General features: G+C 39.8%; 2 protein-coding genes across 5 annotated transcripts in view; one reads left to right on the top strand and one right to left on the bottom strand.

The window, feature by feature from the left end:
* LOC143017472 (thiamine transporter 1-like) overlaps positions 1-11,785 on the top strand; it is an 11,788-nt gene extending 3 nt beyond the window's left edge. The window contains exons 1-9 of one of the 4 annotated variants that reach the window (XM_076172242.1): positions 1-66; positions 2,979-3,121; positions 3,465-3,594; positions 4,326-4,652; positions 7,500-7,730; positions 8,167-8,374; positions 8,953-9,145; positions 10,235-10,370; positions 11,342-11,784. The exon at positions 1-66 is cut by the window's left edge and continues 3 nt beyond it. In XM_076172242.1, coding sequence (XP_076028357.1) covers positions 3,466-3,594; positions 4,326-4,652; positions 7,500-7,730; positions 8,167-8,374; positions 8,953-9,145; positions 10,235-10,370; positions 11,342-11,518 — 1,401 coding nt within the window. In that variant the 5' untranslated portion in view covers positions 1-66; positions 2,979-3,121; position 3,465 and the 3' untranslated portion in view covers positions 11,519-11,784. Of the gene's footprint in view, positions 67-2,978; positions 3,122-3,395; positions 3,595-4,325; positions 4,653-7,499; positions 7,731-8,166; positions 8,375-8,952; positions 9,146-10,234; positions 10,371-11,341 lie in introns of those variants that run through there. The other 3 variants (XM_076172241.1, XM_076172240.1, XM_076172243.1) reach the window with 3 other exon arrangements.
* Positions 11,786-11,922: 137 nt separating this feature from the next.
* LOC143017471 (kynureninase-like) lies at positions 11,923-20,880 on the bottom strand. Its single transcript, XM_076172239.1, has 9 exons — positions 20,825-20,880; positions 20,230-20,348; positions 19,159-19,359; positions 18,468-18,687; positions 17,506-17,616; positions 16,789-16,998; positions 15,460-15,642; positions 13,438-13,653; positions 11,923-13,244 (listed from the first exon to the last, which is right to left on the bottom strand). Exons 1-9 carry the CDS (start codon positions 20,852-20,854, stop codon positions 13,110-13,112), a joined length of 1,425 nt encoding a protein of 474 aa, XP_076028354.1. The 5' UTR covers positions 20,855-20,880; the 3' UTR covers positions 11,923-13,109.
* Between the last annotated feature and the right edge of the window lie 6,620 nt (positions 20,881-27,500).

The raw sequence follows: 27,500 nt of genomic DNA, 5'->3' as shown, positions 1-27,500 counted from the left end.
TGTTCAGTTTTGTGTAGGTAATCAAAGAAAACGGATGTTGCCGCGGCGTCTGCTTATTAGCATCAGGTATGATTTTATTTTATTTTATTTTATTCGGATTCACTCATATATACAATAAAATACAATACATGTAAGACTCATATTATACATAATCGTATATCCGAGGATGGCACAGAAAGTCAAAAGACTCATTTCCACTGTGGTCCTCACAAGAAATTACATATCATAACTAGGAAAAGATTGTCATAATACAAACTAGGTTGACTAGAAAAAAAGACGTCAAAATTGACTAACATGAAAAATATGACTGTACTGACTAGAAAAAAATGACTTAGAATAATGACTAGCATAAAAGGTGTAAATTAATTATGACGCAAATTCCTGGACAGTGGAAGAAGGTGGTAGATGAGGTGGTGTGGGTAACACGTACCTTAAGTGATTGATGAAGGGAGGGGGAAGATAGCTGCAGTTGGGGAACCGAAGTCCAGGCGATTTTTATCACATCTCGGGACCACTCGCCTTCCCTCCAAGGCAAGCGTGAGTAAATCAAAGAGGGGGAGGGGTATGATGGGACAACTCATTAAGTGAACCGTCCTAGGCTAATGAAACCCAGAACTCCTATTGTGAGTTTTAATGAATTTAAATAATTAAACACTAGAAATATAACTTGATTAAATAAGGGTTTTAACAGTTGGTTTTCATACATACATCCTATCTATCTATTCCCTGCGCGCTCCTAGCTTAAGAAATTGTTAATGAATGAGTACTTATAAATGTCTTGCTTGTGGAGACGTCTTCAATTAGCATGATCTCCTGCTGAGCTTCGATCGGCGCCACTTCGTTTGGTGGGGGCGGGGGGTGGACGGCCTGGGCGCGCTGTGATGGGGGTTGTAAGTCACTTCGTCGGCGTACTTTTCCCGGTCAATCGCACTACACTCAGAGTTTTTGCTTGAGGGGTTTATACCCAAATAATCGATTTATTCAAGAGGTTATAAATCCCCAACAGTCACATGAGGGAGGAAAGGACACGCTTGTTCTTCCGAGATCGAGCGGTCTGACCTCCTTTTTCGAACTCGATGCTTAGACTGCCTGTGTCCTGCGGTAGGTCAGGTCACGATGTCCGCTAGCCGGCTTCCGACCATGCCAATAGTTCTATGTCTCCGTCCCTAGTTGCGAAGGGTACTACGAATAATGTTCATGCGGGAGGGTGACACAGTTCCAAGTGTTCTTTGAGGTAGACACTGTTCACGAGCGGGTTAGACACAATCCTAATTATTCTAATTGCCTAGCTTAAAACAAATATGTGGCAGCGCGCAGGGGGGGGGGAGGGGGTGTGTTTGAGCGCTTTGTGTGGGCGCGAAAACCGTTGAGCCTGGCTCTGAGAACACAAATCAAAAGGGGGGGGGTGTTTCTAGATAATTAGAAGTCTCTCCCTTCGTTAAGGCACTGAAATTGATTGTCCAAAATGACATGACAGTTGAAGAGGATAACGAGGAGGAGAAAGGACAGGATGTAGCTACTAGAAGTCTTAAGGACTCTGGTAATTCCCCCGAGTATAGGGAACGAAGGGCTGAAACGGTGAGAAAACAGACGAGAAAATGGGAAGGCTAGACAGCGAGCCGGGTGTCACAATTTCAAAAATTGTGACAAATTAAACATATAAACTATTTTCCTCAGAAAAAAACAGTGTCTAAAAGATAAAATTTAACTGATTTTTTAAAACTACTTTTAGAAACAATTGATTGTATGTTAATCGGTAAAGAGTTCCAAGCAATGGCACCAGTGTATTTGAACGAACTTTTCCCTAACAAACTATTAAACCTAGGTAAAATAACGGATGACCGACTAGAACGAGTTCTCAAGGTATGAGCATTTCTAACAAGTGTAAAAGTATCTGACAAATAACTGGGACAAGAGTCGTTCACATTGATTAAGCTTTAACTGAACACGTTTTTCAACAGATAACCAATTTAACAGTTTGAAATAAGTATAATCTAGATGAGTACGAGGATGGAGTTTCAAAACAGTCCTGATTAGTTTGTTTTGACATATTTGTAGATTAATTTTAGATTTTTTTAGTTAGACCACTATACCAAGAAGAACAAGCATAATCAATATGACACTGTACCAGGGCTGAAGATAGTAACTTCAATGTCTCTACATCTAAGTATTTTTGTATTCTTGCTAAGAATTTTGTTCTGGACCTGACTTTTTTAATTATTTTTTGTGCTTATTCTAATTTATTTATTTATTTATTTACCATCGTTTGTCGATTAGCTAAGAAAGAAATAAAGATAAGAATAAATAGATAAATAGATAAATGAATAAATATCTTTCGTAAAGAAAAATAAGGATACCCTAGACTTGTACATACAGTATTTTGTTCACTTTCGTACTATCCACGAACATTTCTGTTTTAATTTTATTCAAAACATTAATGTGGGCAATGAACTTGTGATTATGAGCGATTTCAGTCTACCCTTAATCTCCTCGAATGAAATTACTTTGTTTCTTGATCTTTGGAAAAAGTTGGGATTTCGTCAATGAGTACTAGAGTAACCACACGCTACATTTGATTGTTCAGGATATATACTAGACTTGATTTTTCCCTCCAGTCGTGACTGTTTCAGTGAATCTCCATCATTTCTTCATTGCGGCTATTGCCTTGTTAAGCTGCCATGTTTATATTAGGGAGACATAGCATATGTTAAAGTTGGTATCCCCGCGCTGGATTGAGAGTGGGGATACCAAATTTTTTTTATAGCGTTAGGTTGGTTGTGCTTGTGTAAAGTGACAACTTAGGTTGGTAGGTTAAGGGTTCTCACGGAGAACTGTGTACCTTCCATTTTCATGTCATTTTGTATGGAGAGGATTTCGGCTTCTATATGAAGATGTTTTATGGGAGTGTTTTTGGCGCACCGTAGTATTAGACTCAACGTTTTATCAATATATATTTTTTTTATCTTTATTATTTGTAGAGAGCACCAACAGTGACTGGAACAGGAACAACAATAGGGCGCCACAACAACAACAACAACAACAACAACACCGTCATTCCTTTTAGGACAATATTCGGGGCCGTCTTTTTCAGATCTTCAGTAAAACTCAGTCCTACCCAAAGGTACGGTTCTTAATGATAATTATTATTTCATCATTTCATTGTTATGTTCAAAAGTGAGTTATACTGCTAATATGATTAAGAAGCTTAATTTTATTGTCCATACTGTAATAAGATTCTATCAAATTCATTTGGATAGATAGCATCAGGTCAGTTTGGACAGATTGCATAAATTTTATCTGGAAAGACTACATCAAGTCATTTTGGAAAAAACTGTTTTAAGTTCACCTGTTTATATCAAAACAAGACCATTTGAACATGAAGTCCATCTGGACAGATTAAATGAAGTTTATAGTGCAACAGCAAAACGTTCCTCTGACCTAGGACGCCTTCGCCCATCAGCCAGGATGTCGGCCTCTTGGGGTCTCACGACCGGTCTCCTGTGTCTCTATGGCTTCCTGAAGGAGATGAGGCCCTCAGAACCCTTTCTCACGGATTATCTCACGGGACCTCACGTCAATCTGACCCAAGATGAGGTAGAGTCTGTTCGTTCGTTTGTTTGTTCTCCGGTGTCGCATTAAGTGCTTGAGATGGAGACGGGACAGAGGGTTAATGTTCGTACAAGCACTCCTCAGATGAAGAGCAAAGAATGGGCTGATTATGAGCGATTGGAAAATGAGGCAGACTGCAGTGATTAGAAGTTTTCATGTGAAATTTGTCCGGGTATATGATTCTAGGCGCACACACGCACACATGCACACACACACACACACACACACACACACACACACACGCACGCACGCACGCACACGTATATATACATATACATACACATATATATATATATATATGTGTGTGTGTGTGTGTGTGTGTGTATGTGTGTGTGTGTGTGTGTGTGTGTGTGTGTGTGTGTGTGTGTGTGTGTGTGTGTGTGTGTGTGTGTGTGTGTGGTAGGGTGGTGAGGTGAACACTGAAAGAGAAAACATTTGGAGTTTTATTCAAAACTGATGTTTCGTCCCTACCAGGACCTCTTCAGAGTATCTAGTTGAGACGAAACGTCAATTAATAATACTCCAATTGTTTTCTACTCTTTAGATAAGTTTGCACATCCCAGGATATTTCTTCTTATGCACAAACTGTCACAAATGAACCTGTAGGGTGATTTCAACTTGAATTACTTGTGCACAGTAATAGAATGGATTTTCGTCAGACATCCCATTTGAGCTCTTTCACGCTCAGACTGATTTCTATCGTCGATACATTTCAGACCTATTACGAAGTGTATCCCGTGTGGACATACTCGTACCTCTCCCTCCTCATCGTCGTCTTCCTCGTCACCGACTTGCTCAGATACAAACCTGTCATCATCTTCGAGGGTTTCGGCTACATCATCACCTGGTCGCTCCTGTTGTGGGCGCGCGGAGTGGCTGCCATGCAGTCCATGGAGTTCTTCTACGGCATTGCCACTTCGACCGAAGTGGCCTACTACACGTACATCTACGCCAAAGTTCCTAGTCAGTTCTATAAGAAGGTGACGTCCTTCACTCGTGCTGCGACGCTGACGGGGAAGTTCATGTCGGGAATTCTGTCTCAGGTGCGTTCGAGTATGCTCGTTTGTTTACTTTTTGTTTGTTTGTCCAGGAGGTGCCAAGATAAGAGGGTGGAGGGGAGGGGAGTGTGATGGGGTTGGAATGGGTGGAAGTGGTTTTTATGCCTTTGTTTTTTGGCTACCTCCCTTATAAAGGGAAAAAAGCCTTTGGTATATGTATGTCTATTTATCGATTTGTTGATTCAGTCATCTATTTGATTATCTTGATTAGTTAATTTATTATGTAATTTATTTAGTCAATCTATTTGTGCGCACTATTCTACGTTTCCCAGCAGTTACTGGTACCTGACTCGGTATTTCGGGGACATAAGGGCATAGCTCATGGCAAATACTCCTCACCTTCTGTCCTTTCAGTCATTTACTTCCATTTTGCCTCGTTCTAGACCAGGGGTTCTTAACCTTTTTTCTCCAGTTCCCCACTTTTTAGTAAGCCAATTCTCCATTTCCCACCACAGCATCGGTCTTTGACAAATTCGATTTTAACCCATGCAGTGTTTAGTTACTAAACACTGCATGGGTTAAAATCGAATTTGTATATTTACAAATTCACGAAATGTGACAACAAGAAGACACCAGAAACAAACAAAAAGAAACAAAAACACATCGATTAAAAAGAAAGAAAAAAAAAAAAAGACTGGTTCTTCTGTCCGACCGGTCATTCCCCACTTGGCAACTCCGCCATTCCCCACCAGTGAGGAATTCCCCACAGGTTAAGAACCACTGTTCTAGACTATGAGGTCTACTTTCTCCACAGTAATACAATATCATCTTGCTGTAATACGCTTCCTCATGGCGGCCGCAAAACCGTAAATGTTAACGAGTTTTCTTCAACAATATCATTTACCTATTTCTACGCATTTGGTCATAAATTGTACGCAATGCTACAATTATTCAAATGCACATTCAACGCTCATGGTGCCGTGACGTGGGTTTACATACGTGTAATATTGATTAATACTTATATTTATCCATATATCTTATAAGGTGGTTAGGAAACCTCTCCTCTTAGCGCCTCGTACTGAGGTATTGGCTGCACGTTATCGTGTTGTATTAATTGCATAATACCATGCTGCCAATGCTTTAGGGATTGTTTCGGGGCGCCCCTACGGACTAGAGCCACGCATCATTACTCACCATCCCACTACAACGCAGTGGGAAGTGAGAAACCCCTGGTAGGGCAAACCCTCTCAGTTGCGGCAAACCGCTAAGATTTTTAGGCCGATGCCGGGTCACCTCCCCGCCTGGCCCGGGAGGTTGGGAACTAACTCGGTAAACTCGCAGTGGGTCCCGTGAATCGTACTCACGACCACCTGCTCGTGAGCTTGACACGGTATCTACTACGCCACCGCGCGTCCCATACACATCATCATGTAAGAGTAAAATCTCTACTTATGAAGGAATGATACTCCTTTCGTACCACGAGTACTCCTCCTTAACATCACCCCCTCTCAACTGTCCTTTACCACTTCGTTGAGTATACCTTTCGTTTTACCCCCGCGTCCCCTGTGGCAGAGGGAGGAAAGATTCCTTGACAAAAATAACACAAAATGATGGGACTAGGTATCCTGCTCTCTGTATACTCATCCTACGAGAAATAGCTAAAGCAAAATTCGTAAAGGTATTCAAATGTTTGTAGCAATATCTCTTTAACGTCAATGGCTTTATGGCTGCCACGAGTACACCTGTCTTGCTTGGATCGACGACGTAGTTGGACTCGTGATCGACAGTTATTAACCTCCCGGATGAGAGCTGAGCTCGTATGACCGATCTATAATACTGTGACCTTACACGCACACACACACCCCAAATCCACACCCACAAGAGTTGGAGTAACGACCCGCAGCGCAGCGATTCTGAAATTATTTCAGCCCTGGGCGGGATTCGAACCCGGACCGCCATATTGGCAGCCGAGAACTCTAACTACCGCGCCACAAGGTGTGTGTGTGTGTGTGTGTGTGTGTATGTGTGATTCAGTTTAAATCCAAACAATTCTATCTGGCACCAAATACATCACCGTAATGAAAATATTATTTTTTCATCTGGAGTAATTCACTATCTAGTAAAGTTACCCATACAAAAAGCAATTTTCTGTAAAGCAAAATATACAAAAAAAAAAAAAAAAATTGTAGGAGTGACTACATAATCTTATATTTCTATGCATGTAGATAAAGTATAATGAAAAACATCATGGAGAATAATGACAATATCGGAAAATGGAAGAGTTGATACAATTTAGATTAAGTATGACGAACAGTCTCTTGAAAAGAAGTTACTCTGTATCAGAAAGGGGAAGAATTATGAGAATGAAATACTAATTTGAGTTATCCCTATTATATTATTATATTCTTACCTTCATTGATTAATTAATTTGTGATGGTTGTTGGCATGAATTGCTTGTAAAATTATTGTATACTAAAGTAGATCTATCTATCTTCATCAATAGCAGAAAGTGAGCCATGATATAATTGTAATCTCAAGAAATTATATATCACTATATTGCTGAACCCTCTATTTGTCATTTATCTAATTATGTATCAACTTTTTATTAATTAATTAACCAATATTTATTTACTTATTAATCAATCTATTCATTAATTAGTTCTATTTAATTAATTTATTTACTTGTTTATTTATTCATTCATTTACTTATATATTCATTTCTATATTTATTCATTTATCTATTATCTTTTATTTAATATATAATTGACTTATATATCTAATTATTTGTATGTCTGTCTATCATCACCTGTCCACCTGTTTATACATTTGTGTATCTATATAGTTGGTTATATCTATCTAACCTACCTGTTTATTCATTTATTAATTTACCAGTTGCTGACACTTACCAACTTAATGGACTACCATTCCCTCAACTACGTATCTATGGGGTCAGTGTGCATGGCCACTTGTGTTGCTGTTGCTCTTCCTCCGGTAGCCACGAGCATCTACTTCCATCGTCTGCAACCTGACGTCAGAGACCCGGAGACGGCGAGCACGTCAGACCTTTGCCCTCAAGAACAACCTGAAGGAGGAAGAAAGCAAGGGAAACCATCGTTGAAAGAGGTACGGCCAAATTCCGAGTCTTAGGAAATAAGTCTTCGTTGAAATGTCGATATGACGTCACGTCGACGCATTGAAAAAGAAAAAAATTAATATTGGTGTTGAAAATATCGATATGACGTCACTTTGACACTTTGGAAAGAGAAAATCAACATTGGTGTTGGAAATGTCGATATGACGTCACGTCGACGCGTTGGAAAGAAAAAATCAACACTGGTGTTGAAAATATCGATATGGATTAAGAAAAGAAAGGAAATAACAATTTCCGTATATGTCTATCACTGGCTGTGATCTTCTTCAGCGGAATACAACAGGTCATCGAAATATACGGAAATCGTTATTTCCTTTCTTTTCTTAATTCAATCAACGGTGGGTCTTTAGTGAATTTATACATGTTACGACATTACTTGGCAGAGGTAAAGAGATGTTCCTCCTTCAGGTGGTGGGATACCTCTGGTCGGACTTCCGTGATGCCTACTCCAGCACTCACCTGCTCAAGTGGTCGGTGTGGTGGGCCTTCGCGACCTGCGGCAACTACCAGATTGGGAACTACATCCAGCCCTTGTGGCTCACTGTCAAACCCTCAGAAGACGACGGTGGCGAGACTTCCTGGAACGGGGCAGTCGAAGCCGTCCAAACCCTCCTCAGTGAGTCTCCTATTTACCTATTCATCCCTTCACTCCTTTGCTTGTTTATTAACAAATACATTCAACACTTGTCGGAAGACTAGCCTGCATAAAGGATTTGATGAAATACATTACGTATCACGTTCTGTCCGAGTGCCCTCGGCGGAACGACTGGGCCGTGAACTAAATCGTTTCGTTTTGTAGGGTCGAGATAGCGTGATCGGTAAGGTCTTTGTCTTACAAGACGCAAGCCGCGTAGGCAAGGGTTCGAATCCCAGCAGATGAGTCTATTTCCATATATATACTTCTCTATTAATCTATTGTTCTCTTAGGTAATTTAGTTTTCTTTTCTTTACTGTTATCACTACTACTTTTATCATTATCAGTACTATTTGCCTTCTTTTCCGTTCAATTGATCTACTTATCTGTTTCTCTTCTTCTTTTCCTTTTCTTCTTACTTCTCCTTTAGTCTTCGTGTTCTTTTTCTTTCCCTTCTAATCTCTTCCGAATACCGGAGTCATTTCTAAGCAGAACCAAATTTAAAACGTGACCCTATCCAAGGAGGACTTACGTCCCGCCTTCTTCTGTTCTCTCTCCAGGTGCCCTCGCCGCTTTCTCTGTCGGGTTCTTGCACGTCAACTGGGACCTGCTCGGGGAGATGACCCTGGCAGTCATCTCCCTCCTGGATGGTCTTCTCCTCTGCTTCATGGGCGCCACGGAGAGCATCTGGGTCGCCTACATCAACTACATCTTCTTCAGGGTGTCCTACCAGGTTCTCATCACCGTGGCCAGGTAATGCATGACAACAATTTTACCAGGTTCTATCACCGTGGCTAGGTAATGCATGACAACAATTTTACCATGTTCTATCACCGTGGCTAGGTAATGCATGACAACAATTTTACCATGTTCTATCACCGTGGCTAGGTAATGCATGGCAACAATTTTACCAGGTTCTCATCACCGTGGCTAGGTAATGCACGACAACAATTTTACCATGTTCTATCACCGTGGCTAGGTAATGCATGACAACAATTTTACCAGGTTCTATCACCGTGGCTAGGTAATGCATGACAACAATTTTACTTGTACTAATACATATGCACATACGCATTCTCGTGGCGCAGTGGTAGAGTTCCCTGCCGACACTACGGTACTCCGGGTTCGAATCCCGCCCAGGGCTGAAATAATTTCAGTATCGCTACGCTGCGAGTCATTACTCTAACTCTTGTGGCCGGGGAGTTGGGGGTGTGTGTGTGCGTGTAAGGTCACAGCATTACCCATAGATCGGTCATATATGACCTCTGAGCTCTCTTCCGGGAGGGAAATAGCTGTCGATTACGAGTCCAACACGTGATCCAAGACCATGGTGAGCCATGGTGAATCACACATACACAGCTCCACTACACCCAACACCCTCCATCATCCACTCAATGTAACCCATTCACACCTGTGTTAATTTCTATATACTTCAGCGTTTTGTCCCGGTTAACATTAGATTTTTTTTTCATATAGTTCAGATGAACCACTCTTGCTTATTCTAGCTGCCGTTAGGCGATTTTATTCAAATGAGAGGAAAACCCATTCGGAGTGAGAGATGAAGCTGCTTGCATCAGCTTTTACGAGTCAACTAGTTTATCTTTTATATTCCAACAGTCGCCAAGAGATTTAACTTCACTGGGGTGGAAACTCCATCTACGGTGAAATGGCTAAAGAGTTATTTGATTATTACTAATGATCATTCACTATCATAACTATTTTAATCATTAGTTACCATAAACAATTAATTCCCTCTTCTCCTGTAACACTGTCCATCCATAGTGGAAGGATTAAAAAGTTTATATTGTCAATCATCATCAATTACGTCTTCTTCTTCAACAGCTTCCAGGTAGCCAAGAAACTCCGAGCAGATTCCTACGGTCTCGTCTTCGGCATCAACATGTTCTTCTCGCTCCTGATGCAGACGATCCTCACCGTCGTCGTCGTTGACGTTCTCCTCGTTCCCATTAGGATACAGGCGAGTCGGGGGGGCCAAGGCGCTGCTCGGGGAGTGCTGCACAAGGCCCTGGCGGCGCGGCGGAGAGGGTGGAGTGGGGAGTTTTGTGAAAAGATCCTGAAAAGATGCAGTGCTGGTTCCTTCAACCATTATGTCATTGTATCATTCTTTGCTACACTCAAAAATACATTTCCCCAGGATTCTTCACTTTCACCTATTTCCCGTTACTTCCATTTCACTTTTTCACAATCAAAGTCGCCCATCAGGACTATATTCTCATTTTTCATGAAAGTGGCAGTTGCCGACAAGATTGACGAGTTAAACACCATATGAGGACGGAGCCTTTATTTGTACGACGTTTCGCTTATTATTGGGTACTTGAAAAAGCTGTAATAAGCGAAACGTCGTACAAATAAAGGCTCCGTCCTCATATGGTGTTTAACTCGTCAATTATCATTTTTTTATGATTCTTTCCGATTGCGCGGCTGTTTTTCGCTTCATTTCATGTTTCTTTTCCACCACTCACCTAAGAGTCTTATACTTATAATTTTGGCCATTTATTTCCCCATTTACACGCCTTTTAACTTGATGCTTCTTTTTTACTGCCATCGTCACTCTAACTCCACTTTTTCCCTTTCCTACCTCTCCTCCATATATTATACTTTTCCCTCGTCTACCCGAACATCAATGTCCGGTTGTTCCTCCTTTAAACAGTCATCTATTACTAATTTTGCTGATGCCTATGAATACTAGAACCAGTTTGTTTCTTCAACTTTAGGAGCTGTGTGCACTCTGTGTGTGTATGTGTGTGCCTGCATGTGTGCGCGTGTTTATGCGCGTCTAAATTGGTTAAACCTGGGTTAACTCCAAATACTGGGTTAACGCACTAAACATCAACACAAGTTCGAATAAAACCCGTGTTTATGTTTTCTTTTCTCCAGGCTTCGTTTTCGTTTGCCTCAAGTGTAATTTTCTTTTTTCCCTTCTTTCAGTTCGTCATCTATGGCTTGTACTTCTGCCTTCTGGCTATGGGTTTCTTCGCGTTGGCCGGACACAAAATAGGCTACCTCGGCTTCTCCGGGTTCAAGAGTCAAGGCTTTATGGAGTCCACAGCCACAACCGCACCTGAACCCACCCACCCACAAGCCTCACCTACCTCACCTGAATAAACGTATTAGACCGACTAAAGGTCTGGGAGTGAGTGAGAATTCTTCATATAACTCTGAGCACACGCATATATGTATATTGGTGTATGTAGGTAGTAGGTCCTCATGTAGGCAATTTTCATGGACGTTCACAGCGGCTTCTGTGTTCACGTCTTTCTTGATGAGGAGTTCTGTCTTTCTGACGATGGAACGGTGAGTAGGGGAAAGTTCCTATACAAGTTGTCCTGGGTACATTTTTTTTTTTTTTTTTATACAAGAACCCACTATATTCCCAGGACAACTTTTATGGGAGTTAGCCCTTGCTCACCGTATATGTATACATATATATATATATATATATATATATATATATTATATATATATATATATATATATATGTACATATACATTTTAACAGCAATTATTTTCGTAAAAATTTATGGATATTTTATTTTAAAGTATATTTGATATATACATATACATATATAATGTGTGTGTGTGTGTGTGTGTGTGCGTGTGTGTGTGTGTGTGACTGTATGTATATGTGCAATATATATACATATTGCAAATCTAAACTTCCCCTAAAATTTAAGAAAAGAATTGCTGGTAAAATGTTTCCTGAGATTTCGGGTGCTTCTGTAAATATGTAAATGTCTAAAAAATATTCTTGAAAAATCGTAAAACATATGTGGTACAATGACTTACTATTTTTGTATATAACCTAACCCACAGAAACAGAAAAAATGTCATGCATTGTTTTACAGATAAAACACATATTTGAAATACATTATTTTTTTTGTTAGGAAATACAAAAATGGTATATAAGAATACATTTTTTACCGTGTAGAATAATCCACTAACTTTAAGGAAAAAGTGCAGTAGATATTTTTCATAGATTTCCGGTAAAATATGCAATGCCTCTGTAAACACATGTGTTCGAAATAATACAAAATATTGTTAAAAGTCATAAAATATATGCACGGTATTATAATTTGTTGTATAATTGTATAAAACCTGAGAAAAAAGAACGGACAAAACGCTGTACTTAACCTTATGAATAAAGCTAGTGTATTCTGAAATACAGTACATTCTCTTGGCTATACTGAAAGTTAAGTATAGAACACGAATTATTTACAAATTAAGAAATGTTCTTTGAAATTTACGGAAAATGCTGATAAGGCGTTCCCAGAGATTTTCTGTAAGATGTATGGTGTCTCTGAGAAAAATAAATATAGAACTGTTAAGGCTCCGATTAAAAATAAAATAAATAAAATAAAATAGATAATAAATAAATGAAAAATTCTAGAAGACATCATGATTTTTTTTACTCGATTGTATTTTTTTTTTATCTTTAGTGTTACCTTTTCAAAACGGACCTGTTAAATGGCAGTAAATCAAACGCTACAAGAAAAAACAAATTGTTATTCAATCTTTATACAAAACTATTCATAACTTATATATATTTTGACTTAACGTATTGGGGAACGTTGTCGTCTGTGTTTTATTCCGATTAACCAAGTTAGGAAGACCTTAGGGATTTTATTCTGTCAAACATCAGACGATTTTACTCGTTCCTCAATGAGATAAGATAACGTTAAACTAGACCAATTTCACTTCAGGACATTTCGGCTTCGTTTCTGCATTTCGCGAAGACATCTTTGAGCGTTTGGGTGAAGACGAAGACGTCTCGGAAGCTGTTGTAGAGCGGGACGGGAACCAGACGCACAACAGTCGGCGTTATGACGTCACACTGTATGGGAAATTGGAGTAATGAATTAGTTTATACATTTACTTATTCATTCAGTTGATCGTCTATTCTTTTGTATTTAGGCATGCATTGTTTATTAACAAATGTCCCTATTTGTCCATCGATTGATTTCCGGGACAATGTCCACTTGGTATCTTAGTTATAAAGACTGAACGTTAAGGTCCGTTGTACGTACCATTACGCCTCGATTTTTGAGGTCCTGGTGGACTTCACCCAGAGCGCACGAAAACTCGACAGAGAGCTGACAACCTCGCTCTGTGACGTCACCTGGTGTGATGACGCAGGCAGAGGGGTCGCCGTCCCCGAAGTAGTGTTTCAGGAGCATTTCCAAGTAACCCGTCAGCAAGAACTGTTTTTCCAGCAGCTTGTCCATTCCGGCTTCGTTAAGAATCTAAACGAGTACAGAAAGTTCTCGTTATTAGGAAACCCCAATGTTCGAAAATCTAATCCCCTACTTTCCTTTCTTGCTCAACGCCCCATCACCCCGTCCATCCACCTCATCCTCGGTCGTCCTCTCAAGTTCACTCCTCCACCTCTGCCGTCCACACCTCTTTAAATAACCTTTCATCACGCATTCTTTCCATGTCTCCAAACCATCCCAATAATCTTTCATCAGCCCATCTGCTATCTCCTTTTCCTCTTCCGCTCTCCTCTTCACCTCCTCGTTTTTCACTCTATCCAACCTTGTAACCCCAACCATAATTCTTAGACATTTAATCTCAAACATATTTAAACTTTTCCTTTCTATCTCTCATAAATTCCAGGTCTCTAGTCCATATAATGCCCTCGGCACAATTACCCCTTCATGCAATCTCCTCTCTGCATTCATTCCCAGTTGCCTATTTCTCATAACACTTTTTAATCCCCCAAAGCATTTACTTGCTTCTCTCAATCTACAATTTACCTCCACCTCCACTCCTCCCTTTCCTGCCACATGCGACCCCAAACACCTAAAGCTATCCACTTCCTCCAGCCTCTCTCCTTTTAGACTTACTTGCAACTTACTGCCACCCTCTACCCTTGTACATTTCATCACCTTACATTCACCCACATTTACCTTCAACTTTCTCCTATCACATAGCTTCCCAAACTCTGTCACTAACTCCCTTTACCCTTCCTCTGATCCTGCCACAAGCGAAGTGTCGTCAGCAAACAACAACTGGCTCGTCTCCCACTTTTCTCCATTTTCTTTAATCATCTCCAGTCTCCTGACCATTACCCTCAGCTTTACCTCACGCACCACCCCATCCATGTACACATTGAACAGCCATGGCGACATGACACATCCCTGACGCAGTCCCACCTTTACCTCAAACCACTCACTCTCTCCATTTCCCATTCTAACACAGGCTCTACTACTTTCGTAAAAACTCTTGACTGCCCTTAACAGCTTTCCCCTAATCCCATATATCTGCAAAACCTCCTACAGTGCCTTCCTATCTACCTTTTCATAAGCCTTTCCAAATCTATAAAGGCTCAAAAAACATCCTAACCTTTTCCTAAATTTTTCTAACATATCTGCCTTACCACAAAAATCTGATCCACGCAACCCCTACCTGTTCTAAACCCACACTGTTCCTCACCAATTACTCCCTCTGTTCCTCTCCTGATACACTCTGGAGTGGAAGAAGGAACAAAGAATCACTGAGTGGCAATGATAGTTGAACCTAAGCTTTCTCCTTTTATACAAGATACTTGGTCAACGAAAGACTCATGATTTGTACATTTAGAATAAAGAACAGACTTTATAATGTATACCAAATCTATGCACCCCAGCAGGGGCACACACAAGTAGAGAAAGTCGAATTTCTGGAGATAGTTGAGACAATTTTGGAAGGACGGAGGGAGGAGATAAAATTGTTGATGGGAGATTTCAATATGAGGGTAGGTAAAGAAAGGATGTGAATGGGAGACACGATAGGGCTATTTGGCAAAGAAACAAAAAATGTAGAGGAAGGACACCTAATACGGATGTGTGTTCGAAACCATCTTAGATCATGAATGGTTTCTTCAAACATCGAGCAACACACCACGATTACGAATTCAACACGTGATCCAAGACCATGGTGAATGGTGAATCACACCCGATACAGATGTAACAAGAATACTAGTAAACTCGACAAAAAACAAGTAATTGATTACATAGCAGTTTCTGATAATATATATACATATTAATAATCATGAAGGCAGCACTCACCTCCAGACTAGCCATCACAAGTGCCACGAGGATGGGCGGCGAGTTCCAGAGCCTGAAGCCGTCGACGCCGAGGGTCATGTCCCAGAGCGTCGCCACCCGGTTGCCCTTGAGGCCAGTCCCGCTCTCCGAGTGGCGTTTATGTGTGTAGGCGCCGGCGATGGCCCCAAAACTGCTTTTCAGGTACTGGACAAATAGTGGCAACGATGAATGTAAAGCAGTATTCTCGAAATTCTTATTGAATCTTTTCCATTTTACGGTATGCAGTTGTTTTCAACAACTTAAGAGAGGTAAGAAATGAATATTAATCTGAAACCTAACCTAACCTAAAAAAAATCTGCATGCCGTAAAATGGAAAAGACCCTTCTCATTTATGGATTCCTTGGCGAAAAGAGTCTAAAGACCACGAATACTTTTTTATACTTTGTCTACCCGAGGGAAAAGGGTGAAAAGACGTGATAGGGTGATATATATAATGTTCGAAAAATATTGTAGAGAAGGAAAATTGGCATGAGATCAGAGAAAAGATATGGTGTTACAGCAGAGAAAGGAGAGACAAAACTGTATTAACTGACAGAGTAAGAAGTTAAATGTACGAAACCTTATGATAGAATACTAACTTAAATATTTTAAAAAATCAACGTGAACGTGAATGCTAATATGCTGTGAAAGGGAGTGAAATAAAATTGGAAAATTAAGAACAAGTTTGTTATACAGGCCGCCTTTTCCTTGCAGGATATTCAACAATCTATTGCTAAACGAGAGCATCTAACAATGAAGCACAACGACTCTAATAATGTTGTGAAATGCACTAAATTTATCAAAAGGCATCCAAAGAAGCGTAAATCCAATCCATTAGAGTGAAAATGTTAATTTTCTGGAGGAAAGTTAAAAACAAGCCTCACATACATTCTAAAGTAAGGGTGGATGTGCGGCTTATATTGCAGACAACCCTAACTCGGTCCCCCAGAAGTCTCTGACTCGTATCCTGAAGCCAACTGATCAGGGTTCGAACCCGGGCCTTTTGTGTTGGCAGAGTTGTTCCTCTCTAACGTTTTAGATGTTATCGCTTTGTGCCTTTCTTTAATGTCATCTTTTGTATGTTAATATTCGCAATTTACCAAGATTATCACTATCATTTGATATAGCTTTCTACCTCCGATGAATCTCCGTCAAGATAAGAAAAAAAGAAAGAAAAAAGGAAAATGAAAGAAAGATGAAATGAAAAAGAGAGAAGGAGAAGAAGGAGAAGAAGAAGAAGAAGAAGAAGGCGAGGAAAAAGACGAAGACGAAGAAGAAGAAGAAAAAGAAAGAAAAGCAGGATGGCCCTACCTTGAATGTCGACCAGCAGGCGAAGTCAGCACCCCAGTTGTCCAGTTCGAGCTTGATGGCTCCGACGACGTGGGTGAGGTCCCAACCCACGAGGCAGCCCTGCGCATGCGCTGCCGTCGTGATGGCCGCCATGTCGAGCTTCTGCCCTGTGATGGGCTGAATACCACCGAGACAGACAATCGCCGTTCGTGGCCCCTCCTCCTCGATCATCTGCACAAGCAAAGAGTCTCACAGTTTTGCTATCACTGAAGTGTGAAGGAAATATGTATTCGCTCACTTGCAATATACAGACAAGAAGGAACACTCGTGAAGACTTGATTATCATGGTAGCTTTGGCTACGGTGTTTCTGACATGTGAGTACCCTTCCTCGTATGTCATATCCAATAGTTTCCTTACAGAAAGGGGGTTGGGGGTGAATTGAATAAAAAAAAGTTTGGCGGCAGTCAGAATGAAAGGATAAGAATCTCTCGGTACGGAATATTTTTTGAATACCCTGTCAGTTGCATTAAGTAAGTCTATATGGGCTATGGACTACCTAGGACAGGCCACCCGCACGCGCGGGATCGGTAGCTGTAGAAGGGGAAGAGATGTCTGTAAGAAAATGAAAAGATAGTTGTGTATAAAAGAGGGCTATCTTTTCATTTTCGTACAGGCATATCTTCCCCTCCTACAAGACTATGATGGGGCCACGTTTTCTCTGCGGGAAGTAGACTCACCTTAAGGATGTCTTCGGTGCGGATGGCGTACTCTCCCGGGCGAGGCGAGACCTCCACCAAGGCCTCACTGGGGTCCAACCCATGGCGCTGGATTTGGGACTTCAAGGCACACTGAAGTTGAGGGGAGTTAGTTACAGGCTCTCACACTGTACTTGATCAGACACGCAAGCTAAATGTTATTGTCCCGTCTTCTTATTCATTCAACCGAAAGGTCTTTTGTCGGCTTTATGTATTATCAGTATTACTCCCCAAAACATCCCTCGCCTCGGTTGCGTGTGTTCTCTTGTGCCATACACACAAGTCACACTTTCACCTTGATGTGGAACTTTTTGTTGGCTGTGTGTGTTATCTGCATAAGACGTCAAGCGAAACGGGTAAGGTGGAAGCCGATGTAATGATGACGCATGAAGTAGAGGGATTGAAGCCGGGAACACATTGGCCTAATATAGTATAATTTCATTGTATCTATTTATCTAGTTATTCATATGTTCATATAATTATCAATTAATTTATTTATCTATTAATTAATTAATTATTTAATTAATCAATTCAATAATCTATATGTTCACTAAAGTATGTATAAATTATCTTTTATGATAGCGTTAGTTAAAAAGTACTCGAAGGTCAAATCTCAAGAAACTTGATCACTGGGTGAGCCCCTACCCCTGCTAGCAATTCAATATTCTATTTTGTTCAACGACAAAGTAACCTTGGATGGTCAAGAAATAGCATCATACAAAAAAAGAAAATTAACGAAGAAATATAATACAAATCGGCAGAAGTTCCCTTGGCAAATCCCACCGCTGCCACCATTCTCCCTTTTTTCGCACATAAACTTTCCGGCTGAATACAGCAGCAATACTTCTCCAATACGAAGTACAGTCATGGATACACTCATATATTTCAGCCCATTTTTCTATTTCATTATACTTAAGGGGAAAAGGAGAAAGACCGTGACTTACTCTGTCGAAGGGGAAGGCATGGTCTTCGACGAGGATCTTGTAGCGTTCTTCGCTGGGCTGGAAGAAGGAGAACAGGTGGAGGAGGAGCGGGTTGACCTTGTGGGCGTTCAAGAGGGAGACACAGGAGGGGTCGCCACCCACCAGGCGGCCCATAGTGTCCTGAATGCTTTGCTCCCACGTGGCCTCCGGCAGGGGAGTTTCTGACGTCAGCTCGGCATCCCTGAGGAGGATGGGGATGAACGGTTTTTGGTATTACTGGCAACAAGCACTTGATGAGATCCAGGGTTGAGTGAGTGAAAGAAATTATATATACATACACACATATACTGTATATATACATACACACACATATACTGTATATATACATACACACATATACTATGTACATACAAACACATATACTATATATACACACACACACTGTATATATACATACACACACATACTGTATATATACACACACATATACTGTATATATACATACACACATATACTATGTACATACAAACACATATACTATATATACACACACACACTGTATATATACATACACACACATACTGTATATATACATACACACACATACATACTGTATATATATACATACACACACATATATACTGTATACACACACGCACATATACTGTATATAAATATACACATAAACACACACACACACATAGATACGTACACTTGCCCCAGTTTCTCGAGGTGTTTGAGGAAGACTTCGTCAGCTGTGAAGGGTTTGAAGTCGAGGAGGTTCCCGCACAAGTAGACGACGCTCTCCTCGTCAGCGTCTCCGGCTGCCTCCTCCTCCTCCATAGCTTCCTCCTCCATGACCTCCGTTTTCTTCAGCGCCTTCGTCGACGCTTTCCTCTTCGGGAGAGCAAACCTTGAAGTCAAAAATTTTCGTGAAATGTAACTTAATTTTTTTGGTTCTTCATTTACGCATCTATTTATTTATTTATTTATTCATTTATATATTTATTTGTATGTAATTCTTGATGCATTCATCTAATTATCTATTCGTTTATATTAAGTGATTTATTAACAAATCATTCAATTAATCAAGCCATTTATTTATTACTTGTTTTATATACTCATCAATTAATTAGATACTAAATTTCAATTAATTGATTAATTAAATACTAATTTATCTAATCATATATTTATGTACAAACTTAGTTATTTCTTTATCTATATACTTATCAGCCGATCTATATATGAATTTATTCAATTAATCATCAAGTCGATGTTTTGCATGCAGCCTTGTTATAGAATGAGAGGTCCCATGTCGGCATCTTTTTTTCTTTGTTATTCCTTTACATTTGTAGTAAAACAGACGAATACAAGCACAGCCCAATCCTATTAGTCTGATGCAACACCACTCTTTTATATCTATCTATATATGCATATATATATATATATATATATATATAATATATATATATATAATTTTACACTGAGAGAATTATGAAATGGTTTAGGACAGTCTAGCAACAGCTGCGCTGAAGAAAACGATGACGTCAATTCTCGTTCGAACGGCCTAACAGAGCCATGACATCATAACCCTAAGTTCAGCACTGGTGTTACGTGGCTGTAGTACCTACAAGAACTAAATAATCTAACTTACATTATTTATCTCCTTTAATATCAGTAAATACCTATACGATGGTATAATCAATATATTTACTTTTGTATTATTCATTAGAGGCTGCCCGTCTGTTGTAGCAGTGTAAGTAGTAAACTTATGTGTGTTTACCTCTTTTTGTAGTCGCGTAGGGGGTCCTGGGCATCCAGTTTAGCGGCGAATTCTTGGCTGAAAAGATCGACCCGAAGCTGTAGGGCGAGAAGACGAAGTGCTTCCGAAGGCGAAGACGCCTGCAAAATAAATAATAATAATAAAAAATAATATACAAACGTACGCATACTACAAATACCGGTATAAATGAAGAAATAGATGAAAAGTAAATTGATGAATTACGATTAGGTAATTAAGATACGTAACTAAAGTAAATAAATAGACGAATTAATATGTAAATAAACGAATAAATTGATTATGGTTAGGTAAATTAGATATAGAACAAATGAAGAAAGTTTATAAATGAACAAGAGTTGTTATTAATCGATCAGTTAAAAAAGAGAAAACAAGTACACATATCGTATTAAGAAAATGAATGAACAGAAAAAAAAAAATAGAAATAAATCGGTCGATTTTTCTACCGCCGCATATTTATTCCCGGTTTAAAGATTCTCCTTTACTTCGTTGGAAATGAGAATGAAAAGTATCCTTAGATCTGAATAAAATCACCTGTCCACAGACAGGAGGAACGACAGCAACGTTGTAAAAATGTTACCTTTCTGAGGCTGTACTGGATGGGAGGCATTGCCGTTTTCTGGCAAAGTGACGACTTCAACTAACGGACGCATCCGAACCCGGCCGGGCGCCCGACACCCGAAGCAGTTACCAATTCGCCATTTCTTGCTCATATATCATACTCTACAACAGCACATCAATGTTGGCATATAACATACATGCATGATTATATACATGCTAAGCATACACATGGTTGTTGGTATGTTCGAGTGTACAAGCTTCATTGTGGTATGAGAGTGTGTACGTTTTCTGTTCCCGTGTGTGGGTGTGGGCGTGGGTGGGTGTCTGGGCTCGTGCACCTCGCCGCAGGTGCGCGTGCTATGTACGTGCACTGCATGTTTGTATACAAGTTTATACATGCATTCATACATATATACATCAAGGTATATATATATATATATATATATATATATATATATATATATATATATATATATATATATATATAAATATACAAGACCAGTGTTCAACCGTTCATGTGACTGCTCTGTATATATATATATATATACTCGTATATCATCACAATTAAACACCAAAGATACTAACTAAAATTTTCTATTAAATCTAGAGAGTTCCACTGAATCTGGTCGTATCTCGAACTTAGAAAATCATGACTGTACTGCTGTGTAGGTACATACGTACATATACATATACCAAAGGCTTTTTCCCCCTTACAAGGGAGGTAGCCAAAAAACAAAGACATAAAAGCCACTCCCACCCATTCCATCCCTATCACACTCCACTCCCCTCCACCCTCTTCCCTCTCTCTTATCTTACCTGCTGTTTAGGTAACACAAGAAATATTTCACTTGACCAATGCTACACTACCTGTATGAAAAGAACTAACATTCAAAATATGTCAACAATACACTCACACCACTCAAGGAACACAAGAACGGAGGAGACTGCAAGAGACCATAAAGCCTACACTAGGCAGTTCCATGTCCCTCGTTACCTGTTGTCCAGCATACATAGAATTATCTCATCTCCTCTTAAAACAACCAATTGATTCAGCTCTTACTACATGATCACTAGTCCTGCTCCTTTTCATTATTAACCACTTTATTGGTAAACCAATTCTTGCCTATTTCCTTCTTAAACAAAAGGAACGATTCCAACAGGTATGGAGAGCCTGAGGGCGGAAGGAAGGTCCCTGCAGACTGTCCATATCATCTGTTAGACTGTGCATGTGAAGAATGTTGAAAGAAGTGTTTATGTGATAAATCACGTCGAAGCTCATATGACTTGAGGAGTCCAACTTGTTTCTTGATACCGGTACGAGGACGTCTTCTCACATATCGTGAGTGCTCAGTCTTGGGTGAATTCACCATAACCGGTTCTTGATTGTATATATATATATATATATATATATATATATATATATGATATATATACATATATGATATATATACATATATGTATATATATATATATATATATATATATATATATATATACATATATATATATATATATATATATGTATATATATGTATATATATGTATGTATATATATATGTATATATATATATATATATAATCACAAAACCAAAATGCAGTTGCAGATATATAAAAGGTTTAAATAACCTACTGTCGGAGAAACAAAGCAAAAGAAACAGAAGATCTGTATATTTTGACCACACCTGCTAAAGAGGACCACAGTTGTGGTCGAAATATACAGATCTGTTTCTTTTGCTTTCTTCCTCGGACAGTAGGTTATATATATATATATATATATATATATATATATATATATATATATATATATATATATATATATATATGTTTATATATATTATGTAAATATATTCGTATTCTAAATTAATGTACTGTTTATGCTTGTATGTGCATGCATCCGTGTTACCGTCTTCTGTTTCCGCTGGAGGTCGTTCTTGCCCAACCACCCTGACTCTGTTGTAGAAAGCTCGAATGACCTGCACGAACACCATCATTCGAGTTCTTCTACTCGCCAGCTGGATCCTCATTGCGATCCTTTTGGTGATCGGCCAGGGATCCTTCTGGATCACCGCCTGCCCAGGGGTCCTTCTCCTCGTGGCCCTCTTGATGGGACTGGCCATCGTCAGCTTCCTCCTCCTCTTGGCCAAGGACCCTGGACGAGGGCCTTGGCAGAGGAGGCGTGCCGAGGACGTGGAAGCCTTCGTGGGCGAAGACGGCCTCTGCAGTGTCTGCGAGGTCGAGGCCGGGCCTTTCCAGACGAGGCACTGCAAGGTCTGCAAGGTCTGCGTGCAGCAGTTGGACCACCACTGCTTCGTCCTTGGAATCTGCGTGGGAGGCAGGAACTACCCCTACTTCATGGGGACTCTGATCGCCAGCACGACCTTCCACGGTGTCACGGCTGTCGCCACCATCATTCACCTGGTCGTGGAAGGAGCCGGCGTTCTGGGAGCGGTGATCTGGACCCACGCACTCATCCTCGTCCTTTCCGTGTTCCCGGGGATTCTGTGGACGCTTCTGGCGCTTGTTCACGTCGTCTATTTTTGTCGCCAGACCAAAGAGACTTGTTGGGGTCGATGGAAGAGGAAAGTCCTCTCGTTCCCATCCCCCGATCTCCACAGTATTCTTCTTCGAGAGGCAATTATGCTTGAGGCAGCCCGCAAACGAGAACACATCAGGAGCCAAACTGTTACAAAGTTCGAAGTAGAATGTGAGGGACGCTGAATAGAAAAATTCAGTGAAAAAGGAAGTAAAAAATTAATGAAATGTACGAAATATATGTACAATAAAAAAGGAAAAGTGGATATGAATAAGATGGAAGAATGTGATATGAAAAGATACAAAAATAATGAAGAAACATTTAAGAAAACAGATCAAATAAGGAAATGAAGATCTTCAGTAAAGTATGCCCCGCATCTGGTCAGTTCCAAATAGAAAAAAACAAAACAAAACAAAACAGAAAGCAGAAAGCTGTCCACACAAGTGACAAAGTGAATCAAACGAAAAAGATGGGAATACATCTTCTTCTCAACAAACTCCTGTTAGTGGTCCAGCTGTGAAAAAAAGACGCCAATTTCTTCTGTTCTGATGAAGTTGTCCTTCTTCCTCTGTCTGCACATCACATGAGAATATATAAAAGACAAAAATAATAGAGAAAGAATTAAAAGATAAGATGAAAAGATAAATAACTAAAAAGATTAATATCAAATCAAATCAAGCAAATAGAAGTTTATGTCATAAAACCTGCCCCGCTCCCAGCAGATTCCAAGTAGAGAATTAAACGGAAAACAAAAGGAGAATAAATTCAAAGAAAAAATATATACAATTGAACAGAGAAGAGAATGAAATAGATATAAAGATAAAGACTGAAAATATGAAAAGAACGAAGAAGAAACAAAAACGTGAAGTGAAATGACAAAACAGATAAAGAATGTTGAAAATTCATCATTCCAATTAAACAGACTGAATAGTCGGGGACATTCTCCTCTCGGGTGGTTGTTCTATCTCAACCCGCACCCCTCAGCTGAATAAAACAGACGTCCAGCGACAGCCAGAACAAAGACTTCAAGCAGGACACCGGGACATGGCAATTCAACGTCTTCTTTCACCAAACTTCCTTTTGGTTATTTCCAAACTGGATCCTGGTAGGTGTGGTAAACCTAGTCTCGTGCATCTCTGCCAGGTGAGGAGGCTGCTGTCGTTCTACTGCCACCAACCATGGCACCCAGTACTACTTGGCGCATTGTCGGATTGTCGGCAACTAATACTGCTCTTCCCTGGTGATCCGCCATTGAGGAGGGTGTGTTGGACACCCAGACGGAGGAAAAAGACCATCAAAACTCTCGTATATATATATATGTATGTATATATATATATATATATATATATATATACATATGATATACATAAATATGTATATATATATATATATATATATATATATATGTATATATATTTTCTGCTTGAAACCATGAGGAAATCAACGATCGGAATACTGAACGCTCTTCCCTGGTGATCCGCCATTGAGGAGGGTGTCCGTCTGGACACCCAGACGGAGGAAAAAGACCATTAAAACTATTGTATACATATGTATAAATATATATACGAGAGTTGTATATATATGTATATATATATATATATATAGATATATATATATGTATATATATATGTATATATATATATAAATATATGTATATATATATTTATATACATATATATATATATATATATATATATATATATATATATGTGTGTGTGTGTGTGTAAATATATATTTATATATATATATTTATATATACATATACGTATACACATATATACACACATGTATACATATATAAACATGGGTTTCCTGTGTGTCATATATGTATATATATATATATATATATATATATGTATATATATATATATATATATATATGTATACATATATATATGTATATACATATATATATATATACATATATATATATATATAAATATATACATATATATTTATGTGGGGGGAGGTGCGTGTGTGTGTGTGTGTATGTATATGTATATGCATATGTATATATATATATTATATATAAATATATATATATATATCATATATATGCACACACACACACACACACACACACACACACATATATTTATATATATATATATATATATATATATATATATATATATATATATATATATATATATATATATACATATGCAAGCAATCACATCACCGTGATACAAAAATGCAAAATAACCACAGGAGAAAGGAAACTTGTCGACAGTAAGTACATATAAACATATATATACCAAGGCTTTTCCCCCCTTACTAGGGAGGTAGTCAAAATGGAAAAGGCGTAAAATCATTCCCACCCATTCCATCCCCAAAAACACTCCACACCCCTCCACCCTCCCTCCCATCTTAGCACCTCCTGGATGACGGGTCACCCCTGCACCCTGTCCACTGCCCTGGGTCAGAAGCAGTGTCGTAAGACACAGCACATCCACAGCAAGGCCGCTTCATTAAATCGGTGACCCCCCCCTCTCCGTCCCCCCATATAAAGGATAGGACGGGGAGAAATCCCTTCGGGCTGCGTCAAAATTTTGCTCACACACACTACCTCACCCCCCATCCCCCCCGTCCATTCCACCTCATTCATCACAACATCTTCCATATACAACCATTCTCCATTCACCCCTATCTTCTGTCCTCTCCCGTCCTTCCTCAACAGATATTCCCCTCTTCCCCAAAGCCCCCTTCACCCCATCCATCCATCTCATCCTAGGACGTCCCCTCATATTCATTTCCTCCACATCTGCCTTCCATACCTCCTTTACTAGTCTTTCTTCACTCATTCTTTCCATATGTCCAAACCATCCTAATAGTCTTTCATCAACCCTATCTCCCAGCTCCCTTTTCACCCCTGTTCTCCTCCTCACCTCCTCATTTCTCACTCTATCTAGCCTAGTAACCCCCATCATACTTCTCAGACACTTCATCTCAAACACATTCAAGCTCCTTCTCTCTTCCTCTCTTATGTTCCATGTTTCTGCCCCATACAGTGGTGTTGGCACAATCACTCCTTCATACAGTCTCCTCTTAGCATCCATTCCCAAATTTCTATTCCTCATTACACTTTTTAATCCACCAAGGCATTTGCTCGCTTCTCTCAATCTACATTCTACCTCCACCTTTACTCCACCTTTTCCTGCCACATTTGCACCCAAGTATCTAAAAATATCCACTTCCTCCAGCTGCTCTCCCTTAATGCTCACTTCCAGATTACTGCCACTTTCACCCCTTGTACATACCATTACCCACATTTATCTTCAACTTTCTCCTATCACACACTCTCCCAAACTCTGTCACCAACTTCCTCAATCCCTCCTCCGATCCTGCCACAAGCGCAGTGTCGTCCGCAAACAACAGCTGGCTCACCTCCCACTTTTCTCCATTTTCTTTAACCATCTCCAATCCCTGACCCACTACCCTTGCATTTACCTTTCGCACTACCCCATCCATATATAAGTTGAACAGCCAGGGTGACATAACGCATCCTTGACGAAGTCCCACCTGTACCTCGAACCACTCACTCTCTCCATTTCTAATCCTGACACAAGCTCTACTACTCTCACAAAAACTCTTGACAGCTCCAAGAAGCTTTCTTCTTATCCCATGTATCTGCATAACCTCCCACAATGCCTTTCTGTCTACCCTATCGTAAGCCTTTTCCAGATCCATAAAAGCCCAAAAAACATTCTTCCCCTTTCAAATAGCTTTCTCACATATCTGTCTCACCACAAAGATCTGATCTACACAACCTCTACCCGTTCTAAAACTACACTGTTCCTCACCAATTACTCCTTCTGTTCCTCTCCTAATCCTCTCATTCAAGATCCCCCATAAGCCTTCCCAGAGTGGGTGGAAAGGGAGTTGGGAGATAGGGTTGATGAAAGAGTATTTGGATGGTTTGGACACATGGAAAGAATGAGTGAAGAAAGACTAGTAAAAGAGGTATTTAAGGCAGATGTGGAGGGAGTGAACATGAAGGGACGTCCTAGGATGAGGTGGATGGATGAGGTGAAGGGGGCTTTGGGGAAGAGGGGAATATCTGTTGAGGAAGGATGGATGAGGACAGAAGATAGGGGTGAATGGAGAATGGCTGTATATGGATGATGTTGTCATTGCATGAGGTGGAATGGGTGCGGGGATG

This window comes from Oratosquilla oratoria, chromosome 32 (genome assembly GCF_046742065.1).
Source record: "Oratosquilla oratoria isolate Oo_2021 chromosome 32, ASM4674206v1, whole genome shotgun sequence".
Classification (NCBI taxonomy): Eukaryota; Metazoa; Arthropoda; class Malacostraca; order Stomatopoda; family Squillidae; genus Oratosquilla; species Oratosquilla oratoria.
Note: the sequence above shows the minus strand (reverse complement) of the source record. Positions and strands in the feature narration are given on the sequence as shown.